This window comes from Maylandia zebra, linkage group LG11, assembly GCF_041146795.1.
Source record: "Maylandia zebra isolate NMK-2024a linkage group LG11, Mzebra_GT3a, whole genome shotgun sequence".
Lineage (NCBI taxonomy): Eukaryota > Metazoa > Chordata > Actinopteri > Cichliformes > Cichlidae > Maylandia > Maylandia zebra.
Window position 1 is genome coordinate 26,608,999 of NC_135177.1, and position 26,471 is coordinate 26,635,469.

Genomic DNA, 26,471 nt, shown 5'->3' on the forward strand with positions numbered 1-26,471 from the left:
TAGCAGTTTTCTTTTTCTTTTTTTTTCACTTTGCAGTCAGCCAGAAAGTGAGAAGTGCTGAATCCTCATAAGCACTCAAGGACATCTCTACCCTGGAGCTTTGCCTGGGTGGGTCTGTCTGTTAACAGTTAGTAGTGTCCCCAGCCAGCCTTTAGCTCCAAGGGCGGTCTCTACAACAATATCACTACACCAAGTAAGGAAGGACCTGCTCCCAGATGCCTGAGTGGATGAATAATGACACTAACACAGTTTCGCTCTCCCCCTCTCTGATAATGAGGAACAGAAGAGCAGAACCTCCCCGAGGCGCCGCACCTGGACTGGACTGCCTTCCTGTCTGCCCTAGCTGCCATCCCTCTCAGGAGATATGCAGAGAACAGTGAGACACTGGCCTTCTGCCAGGTTCTCAGTCTTAGTTACACTCAATCACACTCAGTTTAGGCTAATTGTGAAATTATGAAACATCTTATAAGGTTACCAGACTGTGTTGGACTGCTGTTTAAAAACTAAATGTTTTTTTCCTTTTTCTTGCACATTTAGCTTTTATATAAGCTGTCTGACTTCCTCACCTCCACACCTATATTTTTCTCATTCTCTCTACTTCTCACATTTTTCCCTCCAGAGAAGCTCTGCCAAGTGGAGTCAATTAAAACTGTACATCTAAGTGAGAATTGCCTAAGTGTGTATGTGTCTGTGTGTATGGTTTCATAACTGTGCTGTGTGCTTCTTTGTATAAAAGTGTGAATCTGTGGTATTTTCAAATTTGTGTGTGTGAATGTGCATGTCTTTGTGTGTCTGAGTGTGTGTGTGTAAAAGAGTATGTGTAGAGGTAGAGGCTCCCTTGGGGCCTGGCAGTATGGCGCTGTAGCGCTGCACACTCCTGTGAAAACGCCTCCAATGGGACCAGGACAGCTGTGGCCAACCTATACTGCTTTGTGGGCCATAACAAGCATTATGACACACAGACACACACATACACGCACACACACCTATTACTCCAATCCTGGCAACTCTGTCTGGCTGCCTGGGTGCCTCCTTGTTTTGTCTGTCAGGAACTATCTTTCTCTCTCTCTCTTTCGTTCTGTCTCTCGCTCACACACACACACACACACACACACACACACACACACACACACACACACACACACACACACACACACACAAACCTTCACCCTATCTCTCGCCTTCTCATCCATTCTCTAGCACAAGTGATGCTTCCCTGCAATTGTGATTTTAAATTTTTTCCCCCCATTTTTCCGCAGTGACTTGGTGTCCTGGTCAAATGCTGCAAACAGGGGTTGTCGCTCCATTGTGAGAAGAGTTGTATGTTAATAACAAAATAAGGAAACACAAGGAAAAAATGAATTTGCAAGCAGCTCACACATATTCGACGTGTCAGTTACTGCACAAAAGCAACTGACAAACAGAAGTAGCTCAGGAAAATTCTCCTTCAGACTCACTAAATTGCAAGGAAAAGCTCACTTGGTTGTGTTTTTTGTGGGGAAAAAAATCATTCTACATGGTCATATTTAAACAAATGTGACAACAGAGACATCGTTTTCTTCGCATTTCATTTATTTAACAGTCACCAGATGATGAGATACATTCTTTTAAAAAAAGAAATAGACAACAAAACTGATATTATTTTGAGATTTTAAAAACTATTATACAATTTTTTTAATATATAGATTTTGTACAAAATAAAAGTCAGTAAAAGGGTCGGAGGGAGTGACATCTTAAAAAACAGACAAGAAGAGGAAGGGACAGGCGTTGACTCAAACGATTACCACATTTAGGAGTGACAAAGACCAATCTCTTTCATAAATAAATAGAGGAAAATTAGACATCATATATAGCTATCTTTCCAATAGCAGGGCATTGATAAACGTCTGTAGCATAGGATATAACATAACCGCTTTGCGAGGCCCAGTTGCTTATAAAATTTCACGCATTTTCCGCTCAGAGATTAAATGGAACCAGTGCGCTAAAAGCCCTGAAATAAAGGTATTTACCTCAATAATGGGTCTGATAGTCTGTGCCATGCTTGACCTTTGGCTCTAACAATAACCCCCCCACCCCCACACTCCTTCTTTTCCTTTGTGTGCCGTACTTTGTACAGACCCAGTGCGGAGAGTCTCCTTGAGGGAATTAGAGAATAGGGGTGTCCTCTTTTCTTCTCTCTCTCAAGGCCAGTGAGAAATTAACTGCAGACTCCCCCACTCACAAACGCAGAAACAACTGAGCAGAGCACAGCACATATCGGAGGGGTGCACGCTGTTGAAGCTTTGGAAGGTCATACTGCGCTACCAAAATAATTTCACCAGTGGATTCCACCCTTACACTATGGATATTTCAGCACTGTCTTCATCAGTCCTTACAATTTCAACAGTACAACAACAACTACAAGACAACAGAATAAACACACAAAAAGTGGATGCGGATGGCTGTGAAGCATTACAACCCTATCAGACACAGACTCATGCCACTGAGATTGGCTGATTGTTTTCTCCTTAAACATCTCCCTTTTCACCTGTTTGAGTATTTGAAGTGCCGGGTATAAGCACTGAAAACATGGGAACTAAATGGAGACAATGGAAACGATTTACAATAGGAGTACATGACCTGTTTTGAGACGCACACATCCAAGAGGAATGGAAACTAAGGCTGATGATTGATCCCACTGCAACAACAGGCTTTTGTTCTATCCTTGTCTCCGTCTTTTCTTTTTGTTTACCCATTTTGAGCAGGCATGTGGCCAGTGACATTGGCCCTTCTCAGAGCAGGACAGCAGGCAGAGTGACTTGGCGTTAATCACCATTTTGTCTCACTTTCTTGGCGCATTAAGCTGGAGAAGCAAGAGGTGGCCCGGACAGCCGAGGTGAGAGATGGGAGGACAACACGTTAGCCTCTCAATAATGACACATCGCTGCCGCATCACTTTGGAGATTAAAAGCAAGATGCTGAATTTCAATCAACCTACATTAATGGCTTGGTGTGAGGAATGGTCACTTTGTCTCCACTCGCAGACGGAGACAGAGAAGGAGAGAGAGGGAGACTAGCACAAGAGGCCCAGGTGAGACAAGGTGATATGACATTTTAATTCACCAAATTGCGCGCTGGCCACTAATGATAGAATCCATTTAACGACACGATGACAATATTCTCGAACCAATAGCAAAGAAGCCGAACAACAAAATGTTGCATCCGAGAGAAAAGTCAAAGTGCAAGACTATAGCTATAAACAACAGGGCTGCTGATGTAAGATAATTACGTGGAGCTTATGAACGAGTGAATGTCTTTCAAATGATGAACTGGCTTCTGATCGGACCTCTGTTTAAGTCTAGTGTACAATTGAATTTCAGCCAATCTTGAGGGATATTGCATTAAATAATATATTAAATTGAGGTATAAATAAGTCTTAAGAAATGCCTATGATCTTACGGTACCACTACATTTGAAAACTCAGGGCTCCAATCACATGTAACTGTCAAAAACAGTTCTCCCGACCTTTAAAAATGACAGTATATAAGCAAACGACTCCAATTTTATCAGTTCATAAATCTGACACTTTATTAGCAGGGCTTGTTATTCCTCATTTGTTCTTGTCAAATACTGAAGCCACCTTACAAAACATGCCAAGCTCTGCCTGAGCTGCTCTGTGAAGGCATTACACCGTGAGATGTGACCCACTTGCAATAAAGTGCATTCAGAGTTCAGTTCTCATGGCAGATGAGAAGCGATGTTGGGCAAGCACAGCTGAGAGATTGTCATCACAGTATAGTTGATTTGAGGAAAAACTTAATGTGACATGAACTAGAGGGGGATCTTTTTAAAAAATGGGGGCGGGGGGGGGGGGGGGGGGGGGGTGACAGTGGAATTGTCAAGACAACAAAGAGACATGGGAGTGTGGATCCTATAGTCTTTGTGTCAAATCAGGAATGTCACAGTTGAGCACAGTGCTTCATGAGGAGGGTCGTTCTTTCTGAGGGTTAGACGTGTTGTTCTTGACTTTACCCAGGAACCCAGCTCTGGTTGCTATGGGCTTGCTGTGGACCAGCCAGTCCACTCATTCCCATCCCCATACCCATAGTCACACCCATTCCCATACCCATGCCGATGCCCACACCTTGAGCTAACGAGCAGTCAAAGTTAAAGTCCATCTCCTCCCCAGAGTCCATGATATCATGGAGGAGGATGGACTCCACATCGCAGTCTAAGCTGCCATGGAACATGTCAATGTCCAGGTCAGCTGGTAGTCTCTCATGGGGGTGAGGTTGGTGATAGCCATGGTAGTTGCTACCAGCGGTACCACTGCCCATCCCGAGGCCATGGTGATACGGTCCATTACTCATGCCTTGGTGTTGTGGGTCTGGGTAATGGTTGTGACGTGGGTGGGGAGCTGTGGCAACATGGCACGAGTCCTGGGGCATGCCGAGCATACCTGCTGGATTTGGGGGGAGGGTGGTAGAAGCAGGAAGGTGGGCATGTGACGGGGGGCTGTACAGGTAAGGAGCTTTGTGGTTGTAGGTCTGCAACTGATTGCTGCTGCCACGTGGGGTCAGGGCAGCAGCCCGGGGTGGTGTGTGGTTATGGCTCTGGCTGAGGCTGTGACCATTGTGAGTGAGGCTGTGAGGTGAGTTGTGGTTGGTTACATTGTTGTGATTATGACTGGGAGTATGGCTGTGAGTTCTGTTATGGCTATGAGTTGAGCTGTGACTATGCAGTCCATTGTGGCTGTGGCCATTGTGGAGGCCGGGGTGGTGGCTGTGATGGTTGGCTCCAACTCCATTTGTAGCTTGATTCATCAGAGAATGGCTTTCCCTCTCCTGTCCCAGCATCATGTCCTTGGGACAGTATTGCTGTCCAGCTGGACCCCCTGTTAGCAGACTCTGAAGGGCATTAGTGCTTGAGTATGCTCGCATGGTTCCAGAGAAACTGGCTGGTTTGTTCTCCTGAATGGTCTGCATGGGTGAGTGGTGACGCAGCATCCCCATGCCTGTTGCCCCATAGACACTTGAACCATAGGAGCCCTGTCCTTTCACTCCAGAGTTGTAGTGATAGACAGCAGTTTGGTGCTTATGTCTGCCAATAGCTTGATGCTGCTGGTGTTGCTGCTGCTGTGAACGATGATGATGATAACCATCCTCCATCATCTGCTCATCCAGACTGATGGCACCTGTCAGGTTAGCCAGCTGAGGCAGCTGCTCAAGAGGAGGACAGTGATTTCCAGCACCCATGGATGGAGAGCGTGCACTAGTTGGCGACGGGTAGAGGTGAGGGGAGGTGGAACAGGACAGGCCGCCCTCCTCTGGTTCCTCTGGTTCTCCCTCTGCGAGGATGGGTGACAACCGCCCACTAAGGGTAGACGCTGATGAACTAGCCCTGGAATGGAGGTCTGTCCAAGCATCAAACTCACCATCTGTTCCAGATGCACCTCCGGCTCCTTGGAGGCCTTTCCGTGAAGGGCTGCCATGATCAGGGGAGCTCTGGAGCCCCACACTAGCAGACACAGCTCCAATCCCAGGGCGGCCAACCCTCTTGCCTCTGATCCGGCCTTTGCTTTTTAGGTATTTTGTGCTGTTGTCCATAGAGACTGCTCGTCTCCGCGGGGCTTTGCCCATTTTTCCTCCATCTGGATTGAGCATCCACCAGGAACTCTTCCCTGTACCCTCATTCTGCACCCGGATGAAGCGTGTGTGAAGGGACAGGTTGTGTCGGATTGAATTCTGCAGAAAGATAAAAGAGAAAGAAAAATATAAAACTAAACTGTAATATAATGAATGTCATTTCAATTACTATTTATGTAAAAATGTAAACAATTCAAATAAGGGAAATGTGCATAAGATTTAGATTAAAAAGTTCTACACGAAAATAAGATTGTTTTTAATACATCAAGTATTAAAGTCAATGCTCAAGAAAACCTTAACCACAAGCACAGCTGTCAGTATTGCATATAAACCATCCGGTCCATACATGATGAGTCACAGAAAATTGTCCTAAATTATCAGGTCGCTTCCGTTCCCAATATTAGATACACAAAACCAGAGTCGACTAAAATCAGGAAATTTAGAGCTCACTGAAAAGCACAAACATGCTCAAATAACAGCTACAGCTGGCATAAAGCAACACCCTGTCAGTCTTATCCCACCTGAAATGACCGAAGACTCCGACTTTAGACATTCTCCCTATGTACGTCAATCCTCCCACTTTCATTTCCATCAATCCATCTGTCCTCCTCTACTTCTGCTTTTAGCTGGCCTGATGTAAACCACTGAGGTTAGCTGTACTGTATGTTTGAAGTTGGTGCCAGCCTGGCTTAGTGCCAGCTCTGTCTCTTTCCTTCACGTAGGTTGAATGGGGGGATGTATCACAAGATTGAGCCGGGAGGAAGGAGGGCTAATGGATGTATCTCACCCTCTGACAGACCTTCACTGCCTATCTCCCTTCCCCTCCCTTGTTCTCTCTTTATCACAGTCCTGTATTTCTTTTTTGTCACTAAATGCTTCATATTTCAACTTGTCTCAATTTTCCTTTTTCCTATTTTACACACTTCTTTGAACGCAAGTCATTTCCAACTTCTGGCTTCAATCTCTATGCCTTCAATTATACAGTGTGCCACCAATTACTTTCCCATTATCCTCTACACTGGCATGGGTTGGGGTTAGCCAGTGACTCGGTCATTCAAAGGATATAGTTTCTATTTTTTAATCATTTATATCTCAAGGGTTGGTGAATAATAGCGATTTCCGAGTGTCAGGGAATCTGTTGTTATAATTCTGTTGTTTGTGCTGCATAAGTAATTTAGATGCTCAGGCAGGACAATATCAAATCAAAAAGCATCTCCTGCAGTTTGGGAATATACACATACAATGGATTGTTTCGGACTGAGGGGTACTCACACCACTATCTTCATTATGTTGCACATTATTTGTATTTAGAGCGAATTGCACGGCAGGGAAACAAATCAAATTGCGACGGTGAACATATAAACGGGAGGTGAGCTGAATTCAGGTGATCTGTGAATGCCTCCTTGGGTTATTTCGCCGTGACACCTCCAGAACTGGGTAACCATGGCAACCGGGTAAACGCGCAATGGCAGAACTATATCATATTGTGGTAAGAGTCAAGAGAGTCAGAGAGAGAAATGGAGGGAGAGTGGGGGATGGGGGAAAGGATGCAAGAGGAGGCGGCTGTTTGATGCTGCTGCTCCAACACTAAACAGCCTTTCATCTTGGCAGTGCAAGTCCGCAGGGGATGCCCGCTCCCTGCTTCTGACGGCTTCTCTACGTGCCGCGCCAACTCCCTGTCTCACCCTGGCTGGCTCATCCACCTATCATACCACTCCAAATCATCCCCCATCAAGTCTGGTGCATGCCCGAATTAAAACATATGTAAGCATTCATGCCTTTCCATCGCGGCCGGTGGTAAATGAGGCATCTTTCAGAGAGCTGAACCACTTCATGCCACAACTCTGTGTGACCTGTCTGATTCAAATCTCGATTTATCCCCGTATGAGGGAAGAGCAGCCCCATTGAACTTGGAGGGATTTGTCATCATCCCAAACCCTCTTTATCTGATGAATCCACCTGCTAGAGAGATTTGAGAGATTTCGGATGGTGGCCAGCAACGGCATCATCATCATTACTGGCTGCTGGCTTTCGATAGTTTTCTACCACATGTTTTTTGCTGTCATCCTGTTTGCACGTATTTGTGTGTGTGCTAGAATTTAAGATTACAAAGGTTGCAGGTGGTTTCATGGTGGGTGTGGTTCTGTCTGCCTCCTGTTCTCTGAGTCAGGGGCAATTTGACCAGCCTCTGGCCCTCACGCCCCTGAAACAGGCAGTCACTGCTAATCCCTCTCCATCCCCGAGTAATCCCAGACAATCCTGGGCTAATCCCAAGTTGATTCAGGGGCACTCCCAGCTGGGTGTCTCACACAGAGCTATGCCAGGTTACCACATACACAGCAGGCAGCTTGGATATGCTATGATCCTATAGTAGCAAAAAGTAAGGGGAGTTTGATGTGGGAAACAGGGACACTATAAAAACCTTATAGGATATGGTTAAAAACTACGCCAAATGTTCCTGTGTGTATTTTTACTGTATGATTTCTGAGGCAGGTGTTAACTATATTTTTAATTTCTCCAACAAATCAACTACCTCCAATTTGTGCTCTGTCCTTGAGGGTTGGCTTTGTGACATTCTTTAGCCCTATGGGTTAAAGAATAGAATAAAATTGAAAACTTTATTATGCATTAAATATTCATAAAATGGAAATTTTCTTTTAGCCCCCTGGCTTGCTGAGACAGTCCGATGAAGCCCACAGAAACATACAATGACAGAGGAACACACATCACATGCCTGGGTTCAGCACGCTACTTCCTATTCAAATCATACGCCTTTAATACAATGAGGCTAGTGGAGAAGGCTCTAAATAATGAATGAACCAGTGGGTCATGTGGTGACATCCAGTGCTGGTACCATAATGCTGGAACGAACAAGATGGAGTCATAAGAACTGATGTGACTTCTTTGTTTCATAATCAAGAACTTTTTTTTTTTTTTCAGTTATTAGAACTGAACAGGCCCTTGGATGAGAGGTAAAACGTCACAAACCACACAAAAAAAGAGTTGCTTTTCATTAAGAATTGCATGACCTGATTGACTGAGAACCTGCACAGATATATAAAGAGCATCCACCCTCATCAAATACTGCTAAATCAGGCTGTAAGGAGTTAATTTGGCCACTAAGTAAAAGAGGCTAAGGGTGATAGTTTATGGACCAATCAAAGCCAATTAAGGTGAACAAGGCTTTTGTGACTGCAAGGAAACAATCAGCTTGGGTTCAACTCTCATTAAGGCCCAAAACACCTGATAGCTGATTTAGACATTTAGACAAAGGCAACGGGATAGGACTCTTTGTCCTCAGATTAAAAGATTATGTTCTTTACGAGCAAATCTCCCATGTTGACACTTTTTCCACCCTGCACAGGTGGACTAAGCAGTTGGGGGTGGGAGTTCAACTGGTTTTTATAACAGATACAGAAATCTATAAATCAAATCTAGCAGGAACATCCTTATGTGTTCCTCTTTCCTAACCTCTTCAAGAACCATTCATTTGGCTTTTGGAAATCTCACAACACCAATCGATGGCTCTACAGTTCTCCCTCCTTTCTTCCACATGCAAACTCAGTTTGATTCAGAGACTAGAGAGGCCTACTTAATGCTCAAAATCAATGACGTTTAATGCCTGTCAGTGCGCACATCAACATCTGACTAACTTCACAATCCACCTGCAATATGAGGCCAATATGGGTGTTCAATATTCCATGTCCCCACTGGTCATATAACAATGTTAAATCGCCACAGGCTTGTGAGTTAGCTGTCTTTTCCCACTTGCACAAATTGGCTTAATGCCCAACATATCCCTCTGTTGCCACTCCCGAGATGTCAGTCAGGCATTAACATTGGGAGTAGCTGTAATATGGGGGTAGGAGGTATTGTGTTGGATGCAGTGATTCATCTGGGATAACCTGATTGACTGGCATGGGTTCAGCTGTGCTGGGGGATACAGCAGGAGGTGAAGGGTCCTGGGTATAAGGGGCGGGAATATAGCGGTAGCACAAGGGGCCCCTCTAAGCCACACAAATGGGTGCCCTCAAAATGCCCCCTACTTTCCCCATCCCCCTCCATTAGGGCAACATCAGAATCCACTCAGGGTTTTTTCCCGCTCACTCACAGAGGAGTGAGGAAACAGGTCAAATGGTTTATAAGACCCATCTTGTGGTGAATGTGCACTCATTCAAACAGAACTTAGTGAGAAACTAAGGACTGTGAATGAGGTCTGGGAACCAGCAAAAAGAAACCACTCACCCGATTCAAACAACCTCAAGAGTAAAGCAGTGTGGTGCGCTTGCCCAGCTAAGAACACAGCAGCTGTTCTTGTAGTGGCACCGGGTAAAACCGTTTGCCACACTCGACTGGTATTACCAAACCATTTCATGCAGAATGGAGCCATTATGTATTGTCAAAGGGTATCCCTCTATGGTGCACATTCATTTGATAAGCCTAAATCAAGGGGGAGTAACAGAAGCGCTAACTGTGTTTATTGTAATGCTGTTTTTGCCTGTGCAGAAGGCAGGAGGGATCAGGGGGAGGGGAGGTTTCAACACAAGCAGTTTTGTTCAGCGCAGGAATGAGTTTTGTCAGCTAAGCCTGTCTCCAGGCTATTGGTGGAAATTAGCGCCAGCTAAATATTCGCTTTCCGTGATTGATGTCACGGCTCGCGTTGTCCCTTTGAAGGGAAATAAAGAATTTAGAGCCATGTGGATTAATAGGGACAGGGTTGGGGGAATTTTATGTGTCTGAGGGGGACTTGAAGAGCGACTGAAGGGCCTAATGGCGGCACAGATATGGCACAATGAAGCTGTGACGATATGGTGTGTCAGAGAGAAGGAAAAGACAAGTGAGACTATGACAGTGAGTACAAGAAAGAAAATTGGAAATGGTTTGCGCGGGTGTGTGTGTGAGAGAGAAAAAGAGAGATGTAGCTATTTGCCTGAGAAGCCCAGAGTCAGATGATTAAAATCCCTTTAGGAGGCTTCTTTAAGAGAGACAGATGGGCAGACAGGCCTGTTTTGGAATGCAATCAAATTGAAAAGATTAAAAAGGAGTCTCTTTTATTAGGAGGTGAGAAACAGTTACTTCTCTGCCACATGCCATCATCGCCTCCACAGCAGTGGTCACGACTGCATTGGCATGCAAGGCACATTGCAGCCCTTGTTGAAGAAGAAATAAACCTGGGATTAAGAACTGCTTCTATCTCCGTGTATCACTGCGGGATCTCTGAAGATTGGCAGCTTTTGTAATTTCTTGTCGAACAGCTATGCACTGTAAGAAGAGTCAGAAACTTCAGGTTTCAATTTTTCCATCATCATTACAGGAAAGGCTAAATGCTAACTCATCAACTCGCCGATGGCCATCGTTTTACAAATAGAACTTTATCTTAATCCAAGCGGCAAATGTGAACAGGTACAATTCAAATGTGCATTCCCTTGGCCGCCATTGTACTTGAATAGACCGAGTTTGCACAGTAGAGTGATTCAAGCACTGTGAAAGGTGCTCTGTACCCGACCCCATTATTCCACAACACTGCAGGAGTGCCATTTATAAAAAGGCTTAAAATGGAAAGCAAGTGTGTTGTAGTGTGTCTGGTAGCCTCAGATCAGGAAGTGGCTGTGAAGAGGGATGTAATGGAGTTGGTAGGGGATTCCTGCCTGACTGTGCACTAATTGCAGCCAATGGCTGGCGACCCATCAGCCGTGCCCACCCTGGAGGGAAAGGTTGGCATTGGGGTGGCAGGGTTTGGGATAGAGAAGGGCTGCTGCAGTTTTGATGGGTAAAAATAGATACTAACAGATTAGAAGAGCATCTGAGACACGGATAGGAGATCGGAAAATCCGCTCGGCTGATGCCAAGGGCAGCTGAGTGTTTCCGGTGGGCACAAAGGGGACACAATCTGGGCATCACGTCTAACTCCCACGCACGAAACGGGGGAGCCGTGTGGGCACACAAATGGGCACGTGCCACAGTATAGCATGGGTGTGGTTTTTTCCACTGGGACCTGCAAGGTAGGCAAAGCTCGCACCCTCCCACAGAGGATTCACACAACAGGTGTTAGGGCTGGGCCACCTGTGGGGCCGGCCGCCTGCTCGCACTTCACACCTCGTCTAGGGAGCAAACTAACATTTTCCACTGGGCTTGCCATGCTTTTGTTAAAGAGCAACACGTTTCTGGAGAGGCTTTTACAGCTCTTTTTTTTACAAGATCTGCAAGGTATGCGTGCGTTCAAGTGTGTGCAAGTCAATCTGCATTTATGTGAGTGCCTGTGTGTCCATATTTGTGTATCAGTCCATTTAATAGCCAACAGGCACAGTGTGGATTTGATTATATTGAAACCTCCCTCTGCTATATACAAAGAAACTGTCAGCCAACAATGGAATCAATGCGGGCCCAGGCTTTTTTTCCCCACACTCAGCTTCCACATAATCTCATTCATAACAATGAGAATCTCATTTCCTACATTCTAAAGGTCAGTGCACACCTCTGATCGCACTTTAATAAAAATCATTCTCAGCATTTAATTTAATTTCAGCAGAGCAGGAAACTCATAGGCAGCCATGCACATGGCATGAAAAATTAATCGGATCGTCCCTTTAATTGCTTCAATTTCACAGTATAGAGAAGAATGACCACAATCTCGAAGAAGAAAAATAATGCACAAATCCAGACCACAGCCACACATCTGTACAGGCGCATACTCAGACAGAAAAAAAGACGACAAGTGGAGTCATGTCAGCTGAAGTGCCAGGTTTGGTCACATTTCAATATAAAAAAAACATTTTTTTTTGGATCCTCAGCAAGGACTGCCTCCATATCTTTTTCTCATCACACATTATAAGTCTCACCTAAATTGGCAAAGTGTACTCAACAGCCACACGTTCATCTTCAAACACACACGCACACACACACCTGTACACACACTCACTCCTTCTTTCACACACGTACATTGCACACACATGCCAACATGACACAAAGCCTGGCACACCGGGCACACTCATTACCGCAATGCCAAGCTACCAGTTGCTAAGGAGACCTGTGGGAGAGGGAGGGTTCCTTGTTGTTGCCATAGCAGCCGGCTTGCTCCCTGCCAACTCTCTCCCTCGGGGAGAAACAAGGCAAGAGGTGGGGGGTGAAGTGGGTAGAGGTAGGGGGCAGCAGTTTAATAGGGCTATGAGGTGCAGAGGAACTTCATTAGCCATCACTGTGCAGCGCACCAACCACTGTTTCCCATGAATGCCTACCCACATGCTGCACTTCAGCCTGCAGACTTCCACTTACTCACGCACAGCCCATAGACCCCCACTTATTCATACACCTATATGGAGAAGAAGATGAGAATTGCATGCTTAGAATGAAAAGCACAGTTTATCTGCACAGGGGAGGGGTTGAGAGGCCAGAGGTGGGTGAGACACAAAAGAAGTGTCTTGAATATGGGGGCCTATTTGGAAGAGAAGAGTGGTAGGGATCTAAATCACAGAGGCTTAGATAGTTAAAGGCTGTATGGAGACAATTTTCTCTGCGACTGTGTCTCCCCTGAACCAACTTTGACCTTCACTGACACCCTTTGTCCTTCACAGTACAGAATAGCACTGTACAGCCAAACAAAGAGTATCTAAGTATGTATACTCTTTGTATATACAACAGTATATATAGTATAATATCGCATAGGGTAGTATATGCAGACTTCACACTTGAATTCAATCATTTTAACAAAAATATTACAATGCTTAGGAATTAGGGGATTTTTTGTTCTTTTTTTTGTTTTTTTGTTCAGATGCTCAAAAGTCATTTTAAATAGGTTCAAGTAGCATAATTATAAATATAAGGATCATTTTTTAATACTTATATGAGAGCCCTTTACAGTTAATAAATATCTGAAGTTTAGGTCCCAGGAACATAAGGATAGAGGAGGCTACTTTGGAAAAAAAAAATCAATGATGTAACCCACAGATTAAGCCCACTTTGATTTCCTTCTTGTGGACATCACCCAGACTTTCACTAAGTAACAGTATACTGAGTCCGCAAACGTGTTGAACAATGGGCTTTTTCTCAGGAAGGAAAAAGTAAAAGTGATTGCACCGACATCGTGTTCATGGGGGGGAAAGACGTACTAATCCTTGAACTGTCAAGTGTTTGCAGTTTAAGAGTCAGAGTATTGGATGAAAAACAAAATGTTTTATCAGTTTATCAAAGGTACACTTCTGTTATTTGAAAGCACCGCTTTATAATAGATCTCAAATCAAGTACAAAATGAATCCAGGCTCATGTGAACATGGCTTTAAAGCAGGATACTTGTGGAATCAAGGAGAGGAGAGCTGTGTTGTAGGGTCAGGGTGATTTCAGTATTCAGGAGCAGTGCTTCGAATATTGACATCCCAGTAACCCATGATGCACCTGGCTGTCTCAAATTCTCATATTTTAAGTGCATGTGTACAGTATGAATGAGGGAGGCTATTGATTTGTTCTGAATGAACTCGCGAACACAGAAGCTTGGCCAATTTCACCGTAAACCCATAAGGACGTGAAACGAAGGATGATGAGAAAAAGACACTCCTGTCCAACTGAGAGGAACGAGGAGATGGGGGATAAGAGAAGAAGGGATTTACCCCTCCTCCATTCAAGTCTCCCCCTCCTCCCTCTTTTTTGTGAAACAAAAAGAGACCAATTAAGTCAGTTTGAGTTAGGGCTTTATGTGTGTGTATGTAATGAGCACATATGCAATAAAGGGAAAAAGAGGAGCCAAAATACTGTAAGTTGTACACAGCCTGTGTGAGAGTGGGGCAGTGTGGGGGGTGGGGGGGGGGGGGGGGGGGGGGGGGGTAAAGGTTTGCTCCTTTTTTTCTTTTTTTTTTAGTGTGGGTTGAGGGTTATATGATGGAAGCTCACTCTCTCTCTTTTTCTAGCCTAAGAGGACCAAACTTGCTTTCAGCTCCTCGACGGGAGACGCTGAAATATTAATCGCCACGCTCCAGCCGCAGACTAGTGAACACAATCGCTTCAAACTCCCACCCTAATGAGTGTGTTCATGAATGGCTAATGTGCACAGATGGGGGGCTGATGACTGGATAGATCGCAATGGGGAGGAGACGGAGGGAAATGAGGATGGGAGGGAAAGTGAAATTTTGGCGGTGTGGGCTAGTGAGGGGGTGCAGATGCATGCCATGACCTTTTAAGAGCCTCCTGAAAATATAATTAACACTGGCCCTATGCTAGTGTTTCTTTCCTTTATTGCCTCTCCCACACACACACACATTCTTGTTCACACAGACTATGATTCCTTATTCTCATCGTCTCACCTCCGAGTGCTATCCTATTGTTTACCCCTTGCCCTTAGCACATACGCTCCGTTGAGCTGATGCACAATCGTTTTCTGGGGATTAAACTTCAAAATGATTCACATACTTTCAGGGAACACCTCAGCGTTCCCTGCCATGTTTTCGCAGACATCCGGAAATAAGTAAAAACATGATTCAACATTAAAACTGCAGAAGCGGTATGTTTTTCCTGGCCCCCTACATGGATACATCACAGAAAGGGGATGGAATGAATTCACAGGGTGTGGAGGAGCAAGGTGAAGACTTCTTTCACTCTTAATATCTTTTATATCCACGGAGAATTTAGGGTCACATCACATATGGTTGGTTTGACTCTTAAATGAATCTTAACCTGCTTGCAACAAGGGGCGCATAGACTAAAACACTCTCTCAGCTGGAGGTTGTTGCATCTGAATGTTAATGCATTGTATGCGGATTTTATGGCTTTATCTGACCCACTGGTTTTAAACTGGGGACACATTTATCTAAGCATATTCCCATCCTCATCAGAGACTACTCTCCTAATGATGTTGGAGACATCTCGATAAGATGTGAAGAATAGCAGAAATGTAAAATAATGCATGTTCCCAGGACTCTCCATTAGGCCCCCAGATTAAGAGCACCCATGTCAACGCATATACAGACGCACACCAATGCATTAACATGCATAGACTCTCAGCATATAATTAGAGGGATGAGATGCTGTGACCTAATTCCAAAAGCGCTCCATGGTAGTTAGGGATCTCTGCTTGGATTATAACGGGAAAATGTAAGGTGCCTCTCACTGAGAAGTATGGGGATATAAAGGACTAGGAAGTGATGGATAGTGCGTTCAATAATAAAATAAAGTAATGATTCAACACATGCTTTCTCCTTTTAAAAATGAACAACACTGAGGTAGCAGACAGTGAGACAACCTCCACCATGTGTAATATGCGGACGTTTTATAGATCCTGTACAATTATGTACCTCACTAGGACACTTCCATAAATTTGGACCACAGACAAATACTCCAATTTGAAAACTGGCAGCATCACAAACCTGCTCATGCTCACTGTACTTTAAGTGGCTGATTTAAAAAGATACTGATGTTTTAACTTTGCCTTAAAAAAAAAAAAATCAATTTCTGTCTCACTAATTCCATCAGTTCTGTCAAATTTGCAAAAATAATGTGGATTACCCATGCAGTGTGACACTTGATACTGTACCTGCAGAAAAAAATGGAAAATCCTGTTTAGCCAGGGGAATGCTTGATTAAAAACTATGTTATACAACATATGTCTTGATTGGCATCTCAAGTTTATTTGCTATCAAGCTGAAAAACTCAAAGACATGCTGGTTGCATCGTTAACTAGCCAGCTACCCTATGATTACCTTGATGGCCCGGGTCTATCCATCATATAAAAATTCCTGAGGACAGATGCAGCTCGATGAGGGCATATTTATAACAAGTGCATGTCCGTGAGCAACACTTGGAGGAGGCTTGGGCTTGCGTGCAGAGACAGCGTTGGTCACATACTCATTCAAATAGGCACAAATACACATCTGCCAGCATTTTTCAATGGGCTGCTACATGAATGTGAAGCAGTGCTACACCTCTATATGTTTTGTGTGTCTATGTCACGACACTCCTGGAAGGGGGCTGCAGCGTTTCCGCCTGAGCGCGACTGTCAGTGGGCATCACTCAACCCTGCAGTGTGGCAGGACGCGAGGATCATTAGTGGAGACGGAGGGAGCAAGAGAGGGAGCAGAATGGAGGAGAGCAAAGGAGAAAAGGGGAGAGAGGGGCAGTGACTGTGCGAGTCGAGCAGTGCGTCTCTATATCCGTCTTGAGAGCATTACACACAGCAGTGCACTTTCCCTCTCTGTCACGCAATCACCCCACCACAAAGACCCCAGAACTGCCCCCTTCTCTGTCATACCCCCCTTCCCCCGTCACTTTCCTTCCCTCCACCCATCTTACCCTCTTTCACCCTACATCTCTGATTGACCCTCTCCATTCCTGCCCATCTCTCTCGGGCCATGCCCTCACTTAAGCATGGTGCGCTGCAGCTTTTCATTTCCCAAGCTCCAGATTTATCCACCTACTTCCCTTCTTCAGTAACATCTTTCCATCTCAGCCCATTGCTCCCATTTTCACCCACTCTGCATGACACAGATGATCTTTTCCTAGCACTAAGCATCATTGCTACTTGACCTACTCTTAACCACAGCAAGGAGAAACAACTGTTCCACATGAGCCCATTTTTACTTCTTTTTCCCTTTTGCTTTACTGCATCTCAGCGCTTCATCGCTTGCAGGTATTTGCACCAGGCCTTTGCCATTTCATTCAGAAGATTATTCATCGTGTAGCCAGCAATCCTTCGATTCCTCTGACACTTTGTGTCAGTACGCTTCTTGTCCACGGTCATTTGCGTAACCCGCCAATAGCCTCCCTCTCTATCATTTCCTTCGCTTACCTTCTTTAGACAGAATGATCCTTATGATCTTCTTCTATCTCTCCAGGTGTGCGACCTGTGCTGCAAGGCCCCGTACTGAATACCAGAATCAACATGCCTGACATTTAAACAAGCAGAACAACTTTTATATAGATTGCTATGTTGGCACAAGCGCTAATTCTCACCTTAGTTTGCTTATTCAGGAGGTTTCCAGGTTCAGGCATCCATCTGTGTGCTTTACTGTCGTAGCATTTATCACACACAGATTAGGCCTATTCTGTGATACATTTGTCCCCAATGAAACATTAGCAAGCCTGGCACAGAATGCAGTTTAGCACTACAGCCAGGCTAATGACAAGAGTACAACAGTGTCTGTATCATAAAGATTTTGTCTCGCCATTCATTTTCAAATAAGGATTATTAATTCTATGCTTCAAAATTGAGTTTTTTTCCCAAGCCACCATTTGTACATAAAAGAGGAACAGTTATACAGCTTGTACTGTGTAAAAATTTGCCATAATCTCTTAAGCAAAAGAAGAACAAATTTAACACAGATAAAGTAAGACATTTAAATGCCATCCTTTAGTCTTTGGGTGCAATTAATGTGATCCCCCCCCCCCCCCCCCCCCCCACCACCACCACCACCACCACCCCCTCGATGTTTTCATTTAATATGCTAAACAGTTCGAAACAACACAAACCTTCATCGATAAAACATTAATTAAATTAACCACTAACACACATAGATATTTTTAAGTAGGAACTTAACAACTTCTAGACCTTTAAGCGCTTTCTCCAGCAAACAAAAGAAAGGGGAATGGCTTCCACCTATTTTATTTTAGACATTCGGAATTTTGGAGAGGTGTTTAGAGATATAGGAAAGACGAGAGCTCAAAGGTGCATTTGCACACATGAAACCCTGACCACAATGCCATCCCCTCAGCTGCCCCTTTTGCACCTCCTTGCCACTCATCTAGATCTCTCCCCAGCCAGTCTTTGGGCAAGGATCACTTGTAAGGATTTGAGAAAAGACTTCACTAAGCTGATTGCTAAAGGGAAGGGGCAAATTACCATTGCACAACGGCGTAAAAACCTTCTTGGGTCATGGTTTGCCTTATGTAATAGATTGTGTGTACGTGTAACAGTGTGTATGTGTGTCTGTCTGTGTGTGTTCCCGCAACACCACCCCTCCCACCCACCACTCCTACCCCGCGCCATTTACCCATTTTGCACTAATTGAGGGATCTTTTTTCGGAAGCTGTTATTGCACGCATTTAATTATTTATTTTGACGGGAAGCAATCTGGTGGCTAGTGAAGGGATCGCGAACATGGTGTGTGTGTGTGTGTGTGTGTGTGTGTGTGTGTGTGTGTGTGTGTGTGTGTGTGTGTGTGTGTGTGTGAGTGAGAGAGAGAGAGAGAGAGAGAGAGAGAGAAAGAAAGGGAGAAAGTGAGTGGGAGGGCAAAGATGATCAAGACCAGGTCAGTATAGCTTTTTTGGCAGGAGGGGCTTACATGTGTGTGTGAGGCCAAAGCTACTGTAAGCTAACTATGATGCATGTCTGTAGAGCTTTGCATGTAAGAACAGTATATAAGAAATGTACTGTTTTTGTGAATGGCTGTGTGCATATGTGTGTGTTGCATCTCAGAGTGCACGGCTTTCTGAGTGCAATGGGACTGCACTAATGGACGCACACTTGAGCTGAAGTGTGCAGAGTGTAGCTGAAGTGCAGCCAAGTCTAGCTTCCAGTCCTGCTTGGAAGCCCTGTAATCTACTCTCTACTATTCTAGCTCTTTTCTCTCCCTCCCCATTTTCCTCTCTTCTCACTCCCCGTCCTTCTATCGCTATCTAACAATTTAATATTTTCATCCCTTCTTCACTGACTGAGCCAGCTTCCCCAGTCTCCCCACTGTCTCCCTATTAAATCTCTTTATCCAGGTTCTGAAACTGGAGAGACGCAGATCAGCAGCATCACCGACTGGCTTGGACTTTACTTTTCTTCTCCTTCCCCTCCTCCCTGCCGTGCAGTGAGGAGAATGAAATAAGGGAAGACGACATGTAACCACCAGTAGTCTTGACCTTTATCAAGCTCCAGTGCCTGAGGCAGGGTGAATGAGACATTAAGAAAATGACTGAGCATTATTAACCCCTACTTACTTACACACACACACACACACACACACACACACACACACACATGGCACACTGTCTGGTCTGAAAAATGGCTCTGATGTTTCTATCCTTGACTGATACTTTTCTGACAGTTAAGGATAAGCTAATGCCAATTGATCAAACTGTGAATAACACCTACATATTCTCTGTCACGTCACTTTAAAAAGGAAAAAAAAATGGCAAGACCGGCCCGGCCTGCCAGCTCAGATTGTTTAACTGTGATTGATCCCAGCACTTCTGAATGCCAAGTCCTGTGGAGAATTGATGTTTCATTATAAACCAACTGCACAAGTTCTTCAAATAATGCATCAGCCTCGAAGACTAAGCTAGACCTGTGAGGGCTAGACGCTAACCTTGACAGATGCAGTCTCAGCCAATCTCTATTTCTAATGAGAGATCATTTTATCCTGTCTTCTTTCTCTCTCTCTCTTTTTTTTTTTCTCCGCCTGTGTGCACGAGCATGCGACTGGCACACGTGCATGTGTGGCCATCCTTCTACTCCAGTCAATCAATGAGCAGAGACAATTCCCCGAGTGACATTTACGGAGAAGAAAGAGACCCATTTATCACTTTAGTTTTGGGATAATAAAAGAATGACTGAATGAGGCAGTGTGTGTGTATATGTGTGTGCGAGGTAGAGAACAGGCAAGAGAGAGAGAGAGAGAGCGCTAAAGATGAAAAGGGGATTTCAAAAGCACATGAAAGGAGCAGGAGAAATGAGCGAGGGAAGAGGGAAATGAGTGATAAAAAGGCTACTTTGTGAGGAGGACTGAGAGTGTGAAATAGAACAAGGGAGGAGAGAAGAGAAGGCCGTGAGTGACTGACAGTGAAAAAGAGAGCATGAAAAAGCAGAGTGGTGGCGGGGGGAAGCCTGGAGTAAGGAAAGGGAAAAAAATGCAGAGACACAGGAAAGAAGATAGAAAAGAGCTCTTGGCACAGAATGGGAAAAAAAATAAAGTGAAAGATGGGGGGGTGGCAGAAGTGGAAAAAAAGGTCCAAGAGAGAGACAGAAAGGTAGAGGAGAGAATAAGGAGACAACGAGGCCGACGTGCTGGGTTCATGCAGGGATATAAGCAGACTCGGAGTTCAGACCTCACACGGTCAGCATACTAAACACCGGACCTAGTGTCCTGACCCAGATTCATGCCACTGACATACAAATCCAAATAAGGACGGAAGACACCCCCCACCCCCGATTTTCCGTAGCTTCCATCAACACAAACTCCCTCCCCCTCATTCCCAGCTGGTCTCACAGTCACCTCATAACCCAACAACCTCACTCCAATCCTGTAACCTCCCCACACATATGCTGGCTCCCACACACATTTGCTCACACATGGGTTGCTTTACACATACAAAATGTACAAGCCCACAGATTCACGTATCTTTTCCTTTCCTTCCCTCAAGGTTAGTTTCAACTTTTCAGCTCAGGTGAGCCGACGTCACAGCTCAGCAGGGTGCTGACCAGTGGTTCCCCGGGATGACCTCCACAGCTCCGTCCATCAGCTCCATGGTCCAGCCACAGCATACACACCAGCCATTAGCATTAAAAAAAAGCATCTTTCCTGCACATAACTGTTGCAACTCCTCCTCACAGCTGCCATCATTTTTTTCTTCTTTTTTTTTCTATCCACCTGCTCATATCAGTCAGCGTTAACTACATTTCCCTTTGTGAGGCGGCTCCCTCCATCACTCGCCGGTTCCGCCGACCTCAGGTAAACTGATCGACGGCCCTTACGCGCACCACTTTCCCCTCCCACAGTCCTTTGGCTCGTGACAGGGGCTTGATGGACAGGCACACAGAAGCGAGAGACCTGGCACACGGCTGCCAGGAAGGGTCTGGAGATTGGAGCGTTGTGAAATACTCCGTTTAACTCGACGTACATCATCTCTTTCTCGGGGACAGACACGGCAATCTTCATGCACCTAAGCACACACATTTACACACATGCACATGCGCACGGCCATCAATCCCCTGCATACAGGAAGAGATATCAGACGAAGGGAAAAAATTGAATTAGGAAATATGGGCACAGTGATTTGTGAGAAGCCAGTTTTGAGGCTAGGAGAGAAATACAGCTTGGAGCGCACTTCATCTTATAGCACCAGCAAAGGGGAAGAAGCATCTGTGTTGTTTATCTAAAGCCCCCATCTACTTACAATGGCTTGATTTGAAATATTCATATACATGTATGACAAGATCAGGCCCATTATGTTGCACTCTCTGCGGGGCTTCACTGAATGGACTGAATGGAAACCCATCAGTCAGTGTAAATTATGAAAACAAGATACATTACATAAGCCTATAGATGGGCATGAAGAGGAGTATTATTGTAGCGTCATATCAATCATGGCAACACACGTTCGACTGTGTCATCAGTATGATAATAGGCTATAGGCTATTTCAAGGATAAACCCACCATTATAATAATTCACAAAGCCAATAACGAAAGGAAAACATATTAGGCTTTGTGTAGTGTGCAACATAAGGCATCACACTGCTCGTGTTTTTGATGGATCTGTAACTATACCCCCAGTCATAATGAATCACACATCATATATCCTACATGGGCTCCAACCAATGATTGTTATTTGCTCATAAATTGATGTTATCAGTATGGTAAATCAGAGAATTGTTTAGTATGGAAAGAGTCAGAAAGCTGCACCCCGAGGCAACATCTGTAAGTAACCTCTTTTGTCTGACCAACAGCACAAGTTTTATCTAATTTAGGATTACGATACAATGCCGACAAGATAACTAAACTTCTCATTTAAGAAGCTGGAAACAAAACAACATTTTTTTTTGACTGTAAATGACAAGACTGAGAAGTATTTTTCTGCTAAACCATGACTTTAACAACTTACTGTTTCAGCTCCACAGTCTGCCACATCATCTGTAGAGGAATTCTCAAATAGCGCATGTTCTGTATCTAATCATCCACATATATAAAGGCACATTTTTAAGTACATATCAAAATAGCATGTTCATAGGATGTTATGCTATTAAGGCGTTCAATAATGTGAAGCAGGCTAGCCGAGGGCCATCTTGCTGTGACATGGGTAAGTACTGGAGACGGAGCAGAACAGAATGGAGCAGAGCAGGCCATGTAGTGGTGGAGAAAAAGACAGAGAGAGTCAACCCAGCGTGACTACCGTCTGCCTGAGTGGAGCAGCCTGCCTGCAATTAAGGTGGAATCAGGGAGAAATCTGCGCTGCCTTGATAATGAGCCTCGTCTGAATTATTAACGAGAGCTGTTCCCCCGGGACCCGGGCTCCCACTGAGCCCATCAACCCCCCTCCCCCCCCCCCCCCCCCATCCCCTCCCAACACACCCACATGCACACAGAGACACACAAACACGCACTCACACAAGGAGAAGAGAGAGAAACACACTCTGGAAACATCCATATCCGCACACCACAACAATGACAGATTGTGCGCGCTGACACACATATGAGCAACAAGCATGCCGCTACACACGGAGAGCAAAAATTTTTAGCACCACGAGGGCTCAAACATTTTTATTCACAAGCTGAAGTGATATCCAAAGCCATTTAATACATTTGCAATACAAACATTTCTCTAGGACATAATAACTCCATCCTCTAGCCATCAGATCAGACGTGACACACTTTTCTCTGTATTAGAATGATTTACTTTGACATAGCGGTTGAAAAATCCCAGAAATCTCAGATATTAGAAAAACTGTTGTGTGAATCCTATCCATTGAGCTTACACTACTGAATCATGTACAACAACTATTTTCTAAACCGCATCGGGAGCACCATACTGAGGCATTTCATTTCAATCCCTGTTATTATACGATGAGTCACTCATTGTGTATTAGTCATTTTGGAAAGTGTTTATGGCCTTAAATGAAAAATGCTTTATTCTAAGAAGTTTATTTTAGGAGTAATAATACTATTAATTCCACCGACCTCTTGTTCAACAATCCCTCTAAACTAACAGACTGTAATAGGGAATATATTTTATTAACAAGACCACAAGTCACACTGTTCCCTGTGTCAGTATAATGTGGTGGGAAGGTTAACGGAGTAGGAACATAGTGGCTTTTGCTCACTTTTATTGAAATGTGGGCACTGTGTATGCTCGGGGACTCACTGTGTGCCCAGCAGCACTACCCTGACATAGCTTCACTCTGTTCCCTTCCCCAATTTCAGTGCGGGTTCCATGGAAATAAAAAGCGATATGTCCTAATCACAAAGCACTGATGTAACACTCAAAGCCCCCCGCACCCCATCAAATCTCCATGGCATCAACCTTACATGGCCTCAGAGTGAAACACACACCACATTCTGTCCATGCAGCTGTGAACAGTTTGGCCAAAATATCCGCGGAGAGCTTACCAAACAGAGCCACGCCTTCCTTATGAGCCAATCACCACGAGTCAGACAGCTTTCAAAACAAATCAGACAGCAAAATGGAAGTGCAGAAAGTAGCTTCCTCACTCGGGTCAGCCCCCTCCTCCTCCCCCCCCCCCCCCCCCCCCCCCCCCCAAAAAAAAAAAATGGTTCACCCCACCCAAGAACAGAGTGTTCCTCCATGGGTGGTTTGAGGAGGCACAAGTGTGTTGTGTGTTTCGTGCAAATGTGTACGCCTGAGGGAATGGTGGAAACCATCACCCTAAATAGTGCAACGGGAAAAGAATGACAATTTCTTTATGCTTCACTATGCATATGGGGAAGAAAAGGGAACAGAGTATTTAATATTTTGAGAAATGTCACCAAAGAAGAAATGTACAAAAAAAAAAAAAAAAAAGGCAAACGCGTGGGTAATAGCCTTGGTATTAAAAAATGCTTCAACTGTTGAAGTTCAACTGAGAACGGCATCCAAATTAATTCAACCCTGTCGAATTGGGAACTTGACGGCCTCATCCTCCAAAAGACTCAGAAGCTGAGACGAGCTGTGCTGGGTAAAATCCAGCATTGTTATCCTATTATCTCTGAGATAATGTGAGATATGAGATTTCCCTTAGATAAGAGGAAGCATGCTGCTTAAGGCAGTCTAGATCACTGGTAGGAGACTGCTAAAGCTCAAAATCCTGACGCCATAGCTCCCTTGAGAAAGACTCCACACCTCAACTGGCATTCGTACCTAAAACCACTAATAAAGAAAGAATGCATAGAATGTATAATGAATAGATGGATAGACAGACTAGAAGAGAAAGGCAGGTAGATAAAAGAGGTGATAACATGGGTGTCTGGTAGAAAGAGTGATAAGAGAAAGCAAAGTAATATCAAAGGCAAAATTATATTGTTTTTCATATTACTGTCTCCTGATTGCTGTCTCCCATATTTGAATGCGTGCCCATGCTTTGGTAATTTGCATGTACATTAATCATTTTCACTGAGAAATGAACTGCCACGGCTGCCTGAAGGCTGCAGGGGAAAATGCAGTGAGAATGGGCTTCTTGGCATCAGATACCAGGTTCAAGCTGAATATACTGCCTGAATGCAACCTGGCTCTGGGTGAAGGAGGCACGGGGAGATGTAAAGTGTTCATAATCCTACACCATAAATCTGTCCAGCATGCATCATATGCTCTCATTTTGTGAGTGTGTGTGTGTGTGTGTGTGTGTGTGTGTGTGTGTGTGTGTGCCTGAGTGTCTGTCGCACTCTCAAATTACTCTGCTCCCCTGAGCCAAGACAGAGGATAAAATATGAATCAGCTGAATTCTAGGATAGTTTCCAGTCTTCCCAGACTCTCCTCGGCCATCATCAGGCAATACAAGCGTATGCACGTATAACAGACGTATGCACACAACTCTACACACACACATTGGAAGTTTCAAGTCTCTCCATATTGTGCTGAAGAGTCTGTCACACATTCTCGGCTATACATTTGACATTCATATCCCTCATATTTGCCAAGTGTCGCTCAGCAGCTGCTAGAGCGTTTGTATTGTGACAGGATTACGAGAGTCTGTCTCTCTTTACCTATAAATCAATTAGATAAAGTTATATAGTCATACTCTGTTATAAATACTACTGTCTGTTGAGACAGGGGTTATGCGCCTTTACAGGAGATAAGATTATACGTATACCTAGAGACATTTTTCCTTTCTTCCCTCTTCATTTCTCCAAATTCCATTTGTCTTTCCTTTGTAATGCTGCAGTCACTTTTCTGTCATACCTCCTGCTTTTTTTCTTGAGAGCAATCTTTCAGGCAAACCATCGATGGTTTGACTGATATTTCTTTTTTTTCCTTTTTCTTTTGCGTGTGTGTGTGCATGAACTTTTGCCCTTGTGGCCCTGCACAGACCTCTACCTAAATACACTTTATAAATAACAGTCTAATTGCTTTGGATTAAAGTGTCTAAGTGACTGCCTTGCACCCTTGCCAACTTGCTGCACAATCCCCTGGTGTCTGGCCACTCCAAGTATGAGAAAATTTCCTGGCAGAGCACGCACAATGAGGAAAAACTATATGTTTCAAGTAGACGGAAAAAGAAAATTATTCCACATCAGTGCTTATTAGTTGCAATTACAGAGAAATAAAGCATACTTAACATACTTTAACATACTTAATACACCAAAAGCATTGCTGTATTATGGATTTGTGAATTCCATAACCACCCATACTGGCTTATACAATAAAACAACACCCCAGAATCCCAATGGCATCTTCTAACACCCTTGATGTTAATGAACTTGTGGGAGCCTAGAGGGCAATCCCGACACCAAGTGGTACCCCGCCATTAGAGGCATTATGAAGTCAAGAGTAAGACTATATACCATTCACCGCAGTGACATGCTGTCAGACCAATCAGCAGCCCCAAGCACACACTCCAATAGAAGTAGACAGCCCCTCCCCCTGCACTAGCCCCCACAACACTACCAACCCTGACGCTTTGTTGCAATTGACATGTGCTTCTCCCACGCACAAATGCAGAATGCGTCCACATGCACT

General features: G+C 44.5%; 1 protein-coding gene across 1 annotated transcript in view; it reads right to left on the minus strand.

Annotated features, from left to right (window-relative positions):
• Positions 1-1,554: 1,554 nt before the first annotated feature.
• LOC101471374 (forkhead box protein O6) overlaps positions 1,555-26,471 on the minus strand; it is a 29,103-nt gene continuing 4,186 nt past the window's right edge. The window contains exon 2 of the mRNA XM_004550957.3: positions 1,555-5,723. Coding sequence (XP_004551014.1) covers positions 4,008-5,723 — 1,716 coding nt within the window. The 3' untranslated portion in view covers positions 1,555-4,007. The remainder of the gene's footprint in view (positions 5,724-26,471) is intronic.